Source organism: Phyllostomus hastatus, unplaced genomic scaffold (genome assembly GCF_019186645.2).
Source record: "Phyllostomus hastatus isolate PE091 unplaced genomic scaffold, TTU_PhHast_1.1 phas_contig_283, whole genome shotgun sequence".
NCBI lineage: Eukaryota > Metazoa > Chordata > Mammalia > Chiroptera > Phyllostomidae > Phyllostomus > Phyllostomus hastatus.
In genome coordinates this window covers 9,529,818-9,543,058 of record NW_025333833.1, presented here as the reverse complement: position 1 = coordinate 9,543,058, position 13,241 = coordinate 9,529,818, and the positions used below count along the sequence as shown (strand labels likewise).

General features: G+C 45.3%; 1 protein-coding gene across 1 annotated transcript in view; it reads left to right on the top strand.

Moving 5' to 3' along the window:
- Nucleotides 1–13,241, top strand: part of ACBD6 (acyl-CoA binding domain containing 6) — a 130,376-nt gene that overhangs the window by 110,071 nt on the left and 7,064 nt on the right. The window contains exon 7 of the mRNA XM_045838780.1: nucleotides 954–984. Coding sequence (XP_045694736.1) covers nucleotides 954–984 — 31 coding nt within the window. The remainder of the gene's footprint in view (nucleotides 1–953; nucleotides 985–13,241) is intronic.

Here is a 13,241-nt window from a genome sequence, read left to right as displayed (position 1 = left end):
AGCTGTCAGCAAAAAGCAAACCTCAGGCCGCTCAACAAACACCGCGTGTATCGTCGCCCCGCCTCCTCGCCCTGAACTCAGACCAAAGAAATACAGGGACTCTTAGGGGCTATAAAATAAGTCTACTTAAAATGCTCAAACATGTCCAAGACAAATTTTAAGAACAAGTGAGAAAAGAGCAAGATGCTGTCTTTAAAATGGCAGGACGGTTCTCCAGCAGAGCGGAGAGCGTCTACCGGCCTGGGAGTCTGGCAGTCCGAGTGGGGCTTCTGATCAGTAATGGACGGTCACGAAATGGGGAGGACTTGAAGGAGTTGGGAGGGCGATGCAAGGTCTGGGTCATAAGGTGCCTTGCATTCTGTGTTAGCAAGGACTCGTGTTTGCAAGTGACACAAAGATGACATTTGTCTTGGGAGTATTTTGTTGGTATCTCCCCTCACCAAAAAGGCAAGGAGGGAGTTGGAATGACAGAAACCGGGAACTTTCATTCCCACTCCGTCTTGCACTATTCTCCGCACCTTTTACTTCTTATTTTCTCTTTCTTAAATGGCGGTGAAGGACACATAACGCAAAATTAACCTTCTGACCCTATTTAAGTGCAGGTCTGCGGCATTCGCACATTCACAGTGTCGTGCAGCCATCGCCACCTTCCATCTCCAGACCTTTGTCACCAGCCCATTGGGAAACTGTCCCCCCCAAACAGTAACTCCCCGTTCCCCTCCGCCCCCAGCCCCTGCTGACCCCTGTTCCAGTCACCAGCCTCCTTTGCTCCGAGCTAAAGAGCTTTGTCAAAAGTTACTAGGAGGCTCACAGACCTGACTTCCTCATTCCTGTGTCTGATAAACCTACGGGACTTCATATGTCGTATATATTTGCTATTTGCTATAGCTAATGTACTTTCACACTTTGCAGTGACTTAAACTTCTAAATATATTTTTTTGTTTCTTTTACAGGACAATGAAGGTCAAACTGCTCTACATTATGGTAAGATGTGTCTAAATTATTAATAATCATTTGAAACTTCTCTCTATATGTTTATCTCAACTTTGTCCAGCAATATCTAATACCTAGAAAAATGCCTGGCCACCAGCAGAGATATAGTAACTTTTTGATTAAAAAAAAGGTTAATAACCTCTAAACTTGGAGATATGTTAAAACTGTTATGGGCACATTCATAGTAAGCTGAGCATTTCTGTACTATCAGCAGAAATGAAGGCTCCTCCAACCTCCCTCTGGAAATTTACTTCGTTCTTTTTACTGCCAGTGACAACTAAGATGCTAATCACTGTTACTGCAGGAACTAGAATCTGTCCTACAAGCCACTTTCTTGACATAACTGAAGTGAAGAAAAACAGATTTTATTTTTTTAACGCATTTCCCCTACCAATTAGCCTCATGAAGTAGTCTTCATTTAAATCACCTATAAAATAGAGAAGAATCTGTAAGATGGCAATAGTGTGGCTTTCAAGAGCTGCTGCATAAACTTAGTGAGGTGAAAGATAATTGAAGTATTCTGTAAACTGTACAGTACCTAGTAAAAGTATTTTTACTTTTATCCTATTTGGGTGTGAATATGGTTGAATAAAAGATAACTGTCAAAATCTGAATCAGATTAAGGGCCAACCACCTTGAGACCTTTGCGGAGGGAAGACATATAAGGCTGTGTTGCCAGTTCTGGCAATCCCAGATTGCCCATCAGTAGTAAGTAGCCCAAATGCCCCTGACCACTTGTGGCCCCTGCTTAGCCTTTGCTTGGATGTCAGGAACCTCACTGGGTTGTCTAGGAATCTAAATTATTGGGCTAGCTGTTATGGTAACTCATCAGCCTGGTAATAACCTAGTATAACCTGGGTACCAAAACACAGCAGGAAAAATGGAAATTGTAAGTCAATCCCACTTTTGAACATTTATGCAAAAATCCTAAATAAAATGTATTTTTTAAATAAAGATACGTTATGATCCAGTTGAATTTATCCCAGGAATTCAAAGATGATTTAACAGTTTAAGACATTTATTAATGTAATTTTCCACATTAGCAAGTTTTGTGAAACACAGTATGGTCAAATCAAATGCAAAAAAAGTGTTTGAAGAAATTCAACACTTACTCTAAGATGCAATATGGAAAGTGATTAAGACATTGGTCTCTGAAGTGAGACTTCTGGATTCAATTTCTAGTTCTAGTACCAAACTTGGATCCATTATTTAACTTTACCTGTTTACTCGTGGGAAGTAGAGGTAGTGACCTCAGAGACTCGTTATGAACATATAATGAGTTAATCCATGTAAAGTGCTTAGAACAATGTCCAACACCATGTGGTATATAACCACATTTATGTACTTTATAAATGTTAGCGAATATTACTGTTTATGATAAAACTCTTAATTAACCAGGAATGGAAGGAAAATTCTGTGGCCTGATTAAATTATATATCCAAAAACCTAGTATAAACATTATTATTAAAGATGGCATATTTGAAGCATTTCCTTTAAAACCAGAAACAAGAAAAAGTTGCCCACCACAACTATTTCTCTTTAATATTGTATTGAAATTCTAAACTACACAGAAAGAAAAGCAAAAGGAATAAAAGTTATGCGGCATGGGTAAAAAGAAACAAAATTATCATTAATCTCTAATAATACAAGTAGCTACATAGAAATCAAAGAGTCTCTATAGTCAAATTATTAAAACTAATAGTACAGTGTTTAGTAAGGATGCTGAATACAAGATAGGTTTTTTAAAATCACAACTTAAACATTAGTATAAAAAGGTAGAAAATGAAAAAATATAAAGGTATTATTTACAAAGGCAACAAAATCCTAGAATACATCCTACAGTATGCAAAACCTTCATAGAAAAAAATTGCATTCCTTTTTTTTAAAAGACTTTCTCAAAAGACATAAATAAGAGAAATAGTCCATGTTAGTGAATGAGAAAATTCAATATCATTATGATGGATTCTCCCCCAAACTAAACTACAAATTCATAATTCTCATTAGAATCCCAGCAGGCTTTTTGTGGAATTTAACAGGCTTGTCCTAAAATTTATATGGAAGAACAAAGAGCCCTGGCTGGTGTGGCTCAGTGGACTGAGTGCTGGCCTGTGAACCAAAGGGTTGCCGGTTCGATTCCCAGTCAGGCCACGGGCCTGGGTTGCGGGCCAGGTCCCCAGTAGGGGGTGCATGAGAGGCAACCATTCATTGATGCTTCTCTTCCTCTCTTTCTCCCTCCCTTCCCCTCTGTCTAAAATAAATAAATAAAATCTTTTTAAAAAAACTTAATTTATATGGAAGAACAAAGAGGCAAGAATAACAGAGGCACTTGAAAGAAGAATTAGGAAGAGGGACTTGTCCTTCCAAATAACAAGAGGCTGTTTCAAAGCTGGAATAACGAGGGCAGAGACCAGCTTCTGCCCTGACACTGTGGGGAGCTCCACTGACCTGCTGCCCTGTGAAACAGTGGAACCTATGTTTAAAAATACAGCCATTTAGAACTTCTGGAAATGGACCTAAAGACACACAGCAAGTGAAGAACCATCTAGTCAAGGAAACCTGTGAAAATTTGGAAAGAGGGCAAGAGCCCACGGCATTTGAAACAAAATCACCCCCTCGTTTTCCCCTCACAGCTTGGCAGGGTGAAGACTCTGCTGCGGAACACGGAACACGGGAGCCAGGAACACAGGCTCGCTCTCCTCCCAGCCCCCAGGCAGGGGGCCCTCCTCCTGGGGGAGGGGCTTCAGTGTTCCCCATCCTGCTTCCAGCTGTCTGTCCCTGGGGCTGAGTCCTGGGCAAATACAGAGCAAGCATACAGAACACCAAAACTCCAAGTCATTATTTAAGTTGTCATGACTGCATTAAAATGTTAAACTTCTATAAAATGAAAGGTAGTATAAGCAAAGTAAAAATACAAGGCACAGCTTGGGAGAAGATACTTAAAATAACCTACATAAGATCATTATTCAGAATAGTCAAGAACACCTTCCCAGTCAATAAGAAGTCAGATAATCAAATAGAAAAACAAACCTCAAAATATAGATAGTGTACAAATGGGAAAAGCCAGATAGCCAGTAAATAACAAGAAAAGATGCTCAACCTCACTAATAACTGTCAATAGTCTAAGATTATAACCTTCTTGCAGGCTAACAAGTTAGCCTGGCACGGTTTTATGAATGCTGGCAAAAAGACACATGACTCCTGGATCAGAAACAGAAGACTTATTAACCGCACAGCGAACAGCTTGAGCCCCACAGGGGCTGTGCAGGGAAGCCCAGGGAGGTCCTGCACACACAGTGTGTCATAGCTCAGGATCCCTAAGCTTAGAGAACTCTGGTCTTTTATAACGAGCTGCAGGCAGATCTGCCCACCCTCTGCCCTGGAGGACATACTGTCTTCATTATACTGGACAGTAGACAAACCTGCCCTCTACCCTGGAAGGAGACACTACCTCAGTTCACTATGCAAACATTCTTGGAAAGATAGTTCAGAACGAAGTCCTTCATTACCTCTGTTTAGAAGAGGTGCAGAAACACGAAAGTCCTTTGGAGAACTGTATCCCAACAATAATCGTGGAATGCAGGCTAAAACCTTTAGATAAAATTTCACACTGCTCACTGGCATCATTGATGACGTCTACTAATACTAGCATCAGGATGTGGAGCAACGCTGACTCTCATGCACTGCTGATGAGAGTGTCCACTGTTGGAACCACTTTGGAAATCAGTTTGGCAAGATCTAGTAAAGGCTACCACCCAGCAAGTCTGCTTCCAGATATATGAGGTCTGACCAGAAGGTATCCAGCCATGTACTATGAAAAATAGAGGCATCTATTGAAGAAGATACAAGATGCAAGAAACATTGTACACAGGACAATGATGCCTCAGTGCTCTTCAAAGTAGGCACCTTGTCACCTCACACAGTTCTCCTGATCACCATGAGCTGTTCTGTGATATTTTCCTGAATGTCATCGATGGTCTGAAATCTCTTCCCTTTCAAAGGTGATTTTAGTTCAGGGAGAAGCAAGAAGTCGCAGGGCACCAAATCTGGGCTTTATGGGGGCAGAGTCACCTGGGTGATTTGATGTTTCATCAAAAAACTCTGCAGGAGACACGATGCATAAGTGGGTGTGTTGTGATGAAGCTGCCAATGACCAGGTGCCCATAGCTGTGGCCTTCTGAATCATCTGAATAGTTTCTGTGGAGGAATGTTCAAGCTTAATGCAGACTTTGATGCAGATTTGCTGCTCTACTCACTCAGTCATTTTAATTGTGATGACCACACAGTGCACATGCTCACTCAGCAGCATCTACCACCCCCACTGACTAGCATAGTGAAGTCATCATTGTTCACACATGGGCACTCCAGTCCACTCTCCTTGGCTGCCAGGTTATATTGATGTTGCACAAACCATTCTCATATTAATAATGGCTGGACTCTCTCTGGACAGACCTTGTATACCTTAGAAATACTGCCAAACAAGTATAATGAGACATGATTGAGAACATTTATTGCAGCATTATTTGTAATAACCAAAAATTTGTTTTACTATCTTTATAGCCCTCCCTATACTGTACTTAAAATATTTGTTAATTAAAATTACACATATACACACACATACATGCATGCATACATATTTTATCATCAAATGTCTTTAAAAGGAATACCATTAAAATTGTGCATATACAATACAGTATACAGGTAATTTCTAGGCTCCTTTCCATAAACATCCCTTTAAAGTAGTTATTATTTTTCCCATTTTATAATTGAGGAAACCGAAACCCAAAGAAGTTAATAACTCACCTAGCGATACACTTACTAGGCAAGGAGAGAAAACGAGTAACAGAAAACAGCACGCGCCTCTCTCTCCTCAGACACACTTCTGTGGTAATTCCGCCCCGTGGCCCTCCCACCATCACCAAGAGCTGGCATTCTAAATCCTAATTTTCAACCCAGAAAAAAACTTCTCAGCCGCCTCCACAGCTGTGATGCATTCTGGGCAACCAGGCATAAATCAAACAGCCACTGATGATCAGAAAGGAGAAAGAAGCCTTTCATAGCGATCATGAGGCCTTCAGTGCAAAATTCAGGGGTTCCCTTTTTTCCTGATGCCTGGTTTTAAGAAGTGAGGTTTTTTGGGGTTTTTTTACTGCGAAATGTTTGCTGTAAGGTTCAGAGTTCACCGCTCTGCTTAGAACGTCAGCCCCACCGGCGCACGCACATGCTCTGCTAACACAGTGCTTACTTCCACCCCTCCTCCTTTCACCTGCCGCTCAGACGGGGTTTGGCGCCTTCTCCGTGCCACGTGTCGTGTTTCCTTCCATGCCTTCACCCAGAAACCGGAGAAGCGGCGGCTCACTGGGACTGACTGCGCCCTGAGACTGCGGGTCGGGCACTCCGTTGTCCCCGGTCAGCCGTCCGGGGCGTCTGTCCTTATGAATGGGGGGGTGTGTCTGCTTAGGGTTCGCACCTGTAAAATACATTTCCAGACCGCACCTGGGTTGGGACTTTTCGAACGGGCTTTCTGACCGGCTTTAAAATAAGCTACATTTTCTTTACTGATGTGGAAGAAATTTCGTAAGATACTGATATGTGAAAGAATTAAAGTGCAGAGCAGTGTATATAATGTGCTGACATGAATATATCTACACATTTGCAGTAAATGCATAAAATATCTCTGGAGGATACACAAAAAGCTAATTTTGGTTGTCTAGAGGAAGAGGAACTTTCACAACTGGAGAGGCTAGAATATCAGCATAGGATAAACATTTTTTCCTATCAGCCTTTTAATACTTTCTGTATTTGGAACCATATATATGTATATTACCTGTAAGTACTGTGAATATGACTCACCTTAATTATATTTCACTCATTCAACAAATATCTATTGCGTGCCTACTAGGTACGGATGCCCTAGCCTTTGGGTGTCCTTCACCTCCCGCCCAACAAACAAGGACCCCATAGCCACAGCGGTGAGTGTGTGGGCCACACTGGATCTAATCTGAGAAAACTATGGACCTGGTTTTCAAAGCCAGCAAACCCTGAGAATGATACTTCTGGAGCCAGAAGGAACCGAGACCCTGCACATAAGCCAGGACCTTCAAAGGGCTATACACTCGGTGGAAGGAAGGAAGGGAGGGAGGGAGGGAGGGAGGGAAACATAAGATGAGAAAATGCCCCACTGGTGGAAGGAAGGAAGAGGAAGACAAAGGAGCTTATCTCCCACAGACCAGAATCTGGGTGGGAAAAACAGCCCCATCTCACACAAGCTGGGCGGCTGCAGTTACAGTCTGATTGTCTCAGGAGTCATCGAGTCACGAAATTAGCACAGTGAGTGTAGGAGGCTGATTATCCCTAGAGACCTGGCAGAAACCAATGTAAACTCCTGAAGGGCACATCCTCAAGCAGGGCAGCCTGAAATTCCGACAGAAAGAAGCCCTTCTCAAAGTGAGCTCACAGCCCAACATCACAAGATACGTCTGGGTGAGTATCAGCTGATGTAAAAATCACAGGATCAGACTTTGAGGGACTTCAATAAAACTACCAGATAGAAATTACCAAAATAATTATATATAAAATTAAGGAATCAAAACCCAAAGAATGACACTCCAAAAAGGAACAGACAATCTTGAAAGAGAACAAAATAGAACTTCAATAAAATAAAATAAAAATACAGAAATTTTACAAAGGATAGGCTAAAGTGCAGAATTGGCACAATTTTAAAAAAATGGTGAACTGATAGTTCTAAAAGGCAGCGCAGAAAGATAAAGAGATGGAAATGTAAGAGAGACACTGAGTATAAAATGAGAATGTTCAGTATTTTTTAGTAGGAGTGCCAAAAGGAGAAATTAGGGAAGGATAGTATTTGAGAATGTATTTACTGATAATGTTCCGAGTTGATAAAACATTGGAACTTTCAGATTCAGGAATTATGATATCTGATCAAGATAAGGATTTATCCAGTGGAATTCTATGCAGCAGTGAACCACAGCGACATTCAAAGTCTTGAAAGACTCTCATAAACATACTATCAAGTTCAAGATGCCAGATACAAAAGAGTACATATTGTAGACTTCCATTTTTATAAAGGTCAAAACCAGGAAAACTCATGTCCAGCCCTGGTAGACCTTGGGGAAAAGGGGTGGGTAGCATTTGAAGGAGTTAACAGGCAGGGTTGCCTCCAATATTCTAATAATGATCTGATTCTTGATCTCTGTGCCAGTTAGTTATATGGACAAGTTCATCTTCAGAAAAAGTATGTACATAATGTTGGTACCCTTCTGTATGCATTTTATACTCAAATAAAAATTTCATGGGTAAAGGCGAAGTCCAGCCCCGGCCTGACATGAAGTGGCGTCGCTGGTTTCAGGCCTGTGATCTCCCGGCCCTTCGGGCACACGCCTGAGCCCGGCCTCTTTTCCTGCGCTCGCAACTGGAAGGCCGGAGGCCAGAGAGCGAGCGACCTTGGCAGGGTGACACGGGCTGTGGGGGCAGAGCCCGGACTCGCGGCCCGGGCTTCTGATTACACTTCCAGCCCTCTCCCCGTAATTCCTTAAATCATCACTGTCCTGGTGTCCTTTTGAAGCAGACATTATTTTGTGGAAGATAATCTCTTCTAGAAGCAAAATAAATGAAAATCCTTCATCACTGGTCACCTCAGTCAGTGAGTCGAGCCTGTTTTTCAGAACCGTGTTTGCGAGCAAACACATATCGATATCTGTGTCTGTCTGTGTGCTTTTATAGTCTTCTTTTATTGAGAGTTTGGACATTAATAAAACGCATCCATGGTTCGGGAATCCTGCCCAAAATTGATCTTGTAAAGCAACCTCTAGTTCTCTCTCTCAGATCGTATTATTCATTGTAGCAAGAACAAAATAAATATCATATATGTTATAATCAAGATAATTAAACACTAAAATAAGATCATTAGTTAGAGGTTTTGGCATTACACATATATAAAACTAGAATATTCTGACAACCAGGAATGTTTCATGAAATTAATATTTTAACTTAATAATCACTTATAGCAGTAATTTACTTTTAATTTAGTTTTTTTTAACCAGGTCAGTAGACTTTTGCCAGTTTTTAACCTTGTCAAAACTGAGGTCGGCATGTAATAATAATAATAATAATAATTACCCTCTATTAAATCCCTACCAAATGCCAGGGAATCTGCTGGGCATATTTTATCTTTTTAGTCACTTAATATTATTTAACCCTTTTTTTTTAATTTAATAGGCACTCAGTAGCTATTTGTTGTTTCAATTTTATTTTAGAACCCTTAACCTACTCTTGGAACTTTAATAAAACTGTAGATGTAGTTAAATCCAGCGAGCGCAGATAATGGTGAGGGTATCTTGGGGGTTAGCTGTTATTTTTCATGAATTACAGTTCGGCTTGACAGCTGTCCTTGTGTTGGCAGCTCCTCTGATTAGAGCAGTTGTCAAACTCCGTCCTTAAGCGGGTTGTAAATCCTGGCTTCTTCCGATTAAAACTGGGTCAGAGCCAATGGCAGGGTAACCAGGGGCCGGTCTACCACTGCCCATCCTTCCTAGTTCTTTCTGCGTGGGCTTTGCATGGCAGTGCCCTAAAACCCTCATTCGCCTTTATTTTACTTGGGTGGTTGTGAATCTTCAGGTGCTGGCCCTCCTGTTATTCTGTGATTAAACGCTGTCCTTGCTGAAGAGTATGTTCTTAGAAGAGTGGTCTTGCTTGCAAATGGCCCGTCAGCCTTCCCCTCCCCTGCCTCCGCTGGGAATACGCACATCATTGCATCTGCGCCTCCCGGGGGAAATCAAGGCTGCTCCTCGCACGTGCGGTCACGTGACTTCAGAGTGGGCAGGCTTTCTATCCTCATGAGCCCTCGGCCTTCCACGTAAAGCACCATCTGTTCTGCTCCTTCCACACTGTTGCAGGGCAGTGGGAGGAGGCGTCGGAGTGAAAATAAATAAAATAAAAAAAGAAAGAAATTCATCATCAAAACCCTGAGGATTAATGGAGTCAGAAGGCTCACTGCTCTGAATGAAAATTCATCTTCACCTGTGCCAGTGTCAGGGCTGCCTCTGTGGCACTTGACAAATAGAGGCTCCCAGGGCACCATAAATTCAGCAACTGCTCTCCTCCCTACAGACTGGCGCAGGCTTCCCCGGATGGGCTCGCGGCTGCTTTTGTGTTTCCCCGCATATTGTGGGCACCGGTGCATCCCCTCGTTAACCGAGGAGAGGGTTCGCCCCCTTTCCTTCTCACCCCTCTCTCGTCCTCTTTGCCGTTCTTTGTTCATCGGAGGAGGTGGGCAGCTCTCACCTCTCTGAAAGATTGCTCTGCCTCGTGAATTGTGCTTCACTGAAGATGCCAAAGGCAGAGAAATCAATTAACTAATGAATTTTGAGCAAGCCCTAAGTTCCCAGCACAGTGTGAGATGGAGGGGAGAGTATAAAGAAGCATGAAATCAAGTCACTCACCATCTAACTGGGGGCTCAAAGCCTGTTGTTGTTGTTTTTTCTTAAACTACTTGTTGGGCACCTGTGTGGACCAGTAGGCTCTGCTGACCAGAAACACAGCTGACGCCTTTCAGCAGTGACTCTGCAGCAGGTGGTCCCGCAGTGCCCGCCTCATCCCGGCCGGGGTTCACCTGTGTGGTGTCCCGTCCTTCAACTCAGTCTCCGTCTTCGCTCCCTTCTTGTGTCTCTGCTCCAGCTTCCAGATTGCCTCCGCTCTCCTGCCAGTCTGTCTTCGCATAAGCCCCAGGCACGTTTGCTAATAAAACTCCTTCCCTTACGGATGCCGTACCGCTTACTCGGAAGTACCGTTTCGTAACCCTTACATTCCAAACTTAAATCTCACTTCATAGTTAAAGTGGAGCTGAAATTTTATTCACATTTGTTAGATGAGGGGCTTGTTAAACAGCCCAGTGACCCGTTTCTCGGCTGGTTGGCTCTCGTCCTCTGGATGTGGAACTTAAAAATGTAACCTCCGCTCCGGGGTTCGTGCTCACAGACGACAGCGCCTCTCTCTGCCGGAGAGGTCACGTCGTCGTGCAGCACGTGCGGAACTAATGCCCCTTTGTCTGAGACGGCCAGCTTAGTGCCGTCAGCCAGAGTGCACGACCACTTGGCCTTGATCTTCATGCTTGGGAGTCTCAAGTGCTGGGTTAGATTTGAGCAAAGCGGGGTCTGACAGACCCTGCGAGTGATTACCCCGTAGTGCAGACCCATGCACTGGGAAATTTATTCCTCTGGCACCACTTTAAAAGTTTCGGTTTTAAAACCTAACCAAGTGTTTCTCACAGTAAGTTGAGACTGATAGCTGCGGCAAGAAGGTTAAATGATTATTTCTCAAAATACAAATGCCATGCAGCTAGTTCTGCGCAGGAGAAATAGCCTCTTCTCACAGCTGCTTGACACTAGACAGTACGTCTTTAACTCTGTTATATTCTGTAAGAAACTGTCTTCCATTGGAATCTAATTTGGCATACAGTGATTCACGGTGTTGGGTTCATTATATTATTTGGGGAGATAATTTCAAACTCTCAATGGGATGTTGTAATTCTGAACCCTTCCTGTGGAGTCCTGGGCCTTGGTGAACACACACAGCCTTGGCCTGCCTCCCTGCCTGCGCCGCACCCCGAGACACCACCTCCGCCCCCCAGCCCATCCCTGCACTGGCCCAGGTGGTTCTCGCCTCGCTCTGCTTTGCGCCCGGCCTCTGTTCATTCGGTCATCAAGTGCCTCAACGTTCACCATGCTAGCAGCCTTCTGAGAAACCCCACCCCTCTGACGGCAGCGATAGATGGGGTTTCCAGCTGGTCTGATTTTCTCTCATAAAAATTTCTGCCTCCCCCTCTGTTCACTTAGGGCCACCTCTGACCTTGTGCTGTTAGGGGTTCGCACTTGGTGCCTGAATCTGTCAGCATGGGAAACATAAAGGTTCGCCAACGCCGTCCCAAGTCCATAACTCACCCCAGCCTGGTTTGGGCTCTGTGCCCACTTCACAGCATGTCGCCCGGGAGCCCTGAGCTGGCAGCACCCACCAGGGGAGCCAGAGAAGCGCCCGCACCGCCACCTGAGTGCCCGCAGAGAGCCCATGCCCCACTGCGTCACCGAACAGCAGCCTGGGGCGGGGGGGCCTGTTCCCACTGAAGGTCCGGCAAGGGAACGGTCCCAAGGAGTGACAAGCCCCTGCAAGACATGCAGACGCTTTCCCCATTGATGGAGCGACTGGGGAAGAGGCGGCCACAGTAAAACAGATAGGAAGAAAACTGCTGAAGTGAACAAATTCTTAAAGTGACTGGAATGACAGTTCAGAATGAATCGGAGCCAAGAAGAGCCCTCACTCCAGGGCCCCTTCTCATTAAGCGGGTGCTCCAAGGGCAGCTGAGGGCAGGGAGGGCCCTCCCCCGCGGCCCGCGGTCGTGGAACCCTGCCGCTCCCCTGGGCTCTTCACAAGGACCAAAACCCCTGAACCCCTGGGGCGGGCGGGGGGCGGGGGGAGCAGAAAACGTTTCTGTCGTCCTCCTGTCCCTGGGCCCAGGCGATAGCCACTGCTTTTGGAGGAGGAGCAACAGCAAAATCTGTTTGCCCTGAAGGAGGGACAGGGAAGCCACCCCTGGGCTCGGAGCCCTGCAGCAGCGTGAAGCAGAAATCGCTCCCCACTGGGGCAGGGCGGGAGCCCCCCTCCCGCCCAGACGTGTTCTCCCTCGTCTGAGGCAGAGGTGGGCTGACATTTGTGGGTGGGGGCACAAGAACACTGAGGAATCGGCACCCCGAGGGCCTGCCTGGGACTGAGAGCAGCCCAAGAGGACAGAGAACTCCGCCCCCCCCCACCCCCCCGCCACTGGGAGCTTCCCCCTGAATAATAAGCAATGGCAGTCTTAGAGGTGGGGGAAGAGCAAGAGTCGGGGGGGAGAGAGAGAGACCCCCTCTGCGGGAGACATGCAGAGACCATGCAGGCCGAGGGTGGAGCAGGAGTCCCCAGGGAGCCCTCTGGCACCCTGGGCTGCACACGAAGCGGAAGGCGGCGGCGGCGGCCCACGCGCGGAGCAATTTCAAACGCGTGATGCCCTGAAGGGAACCTGCAGCACCAGCAAACCGCGGGCGCCGTTCAGCTGCTCCCTGGGCGGACTCAACCCCCCTGCTAATGGCGCGAGGGAAGAAGAGGCGTGCGTTCTGGGGATGAGCAGTAGTATCGCTCAGCCTCCCCTGTCCTCCTGCACCCAGTGTTCTTCATTCGGTCAAAAACTAGGGGACAAGGGC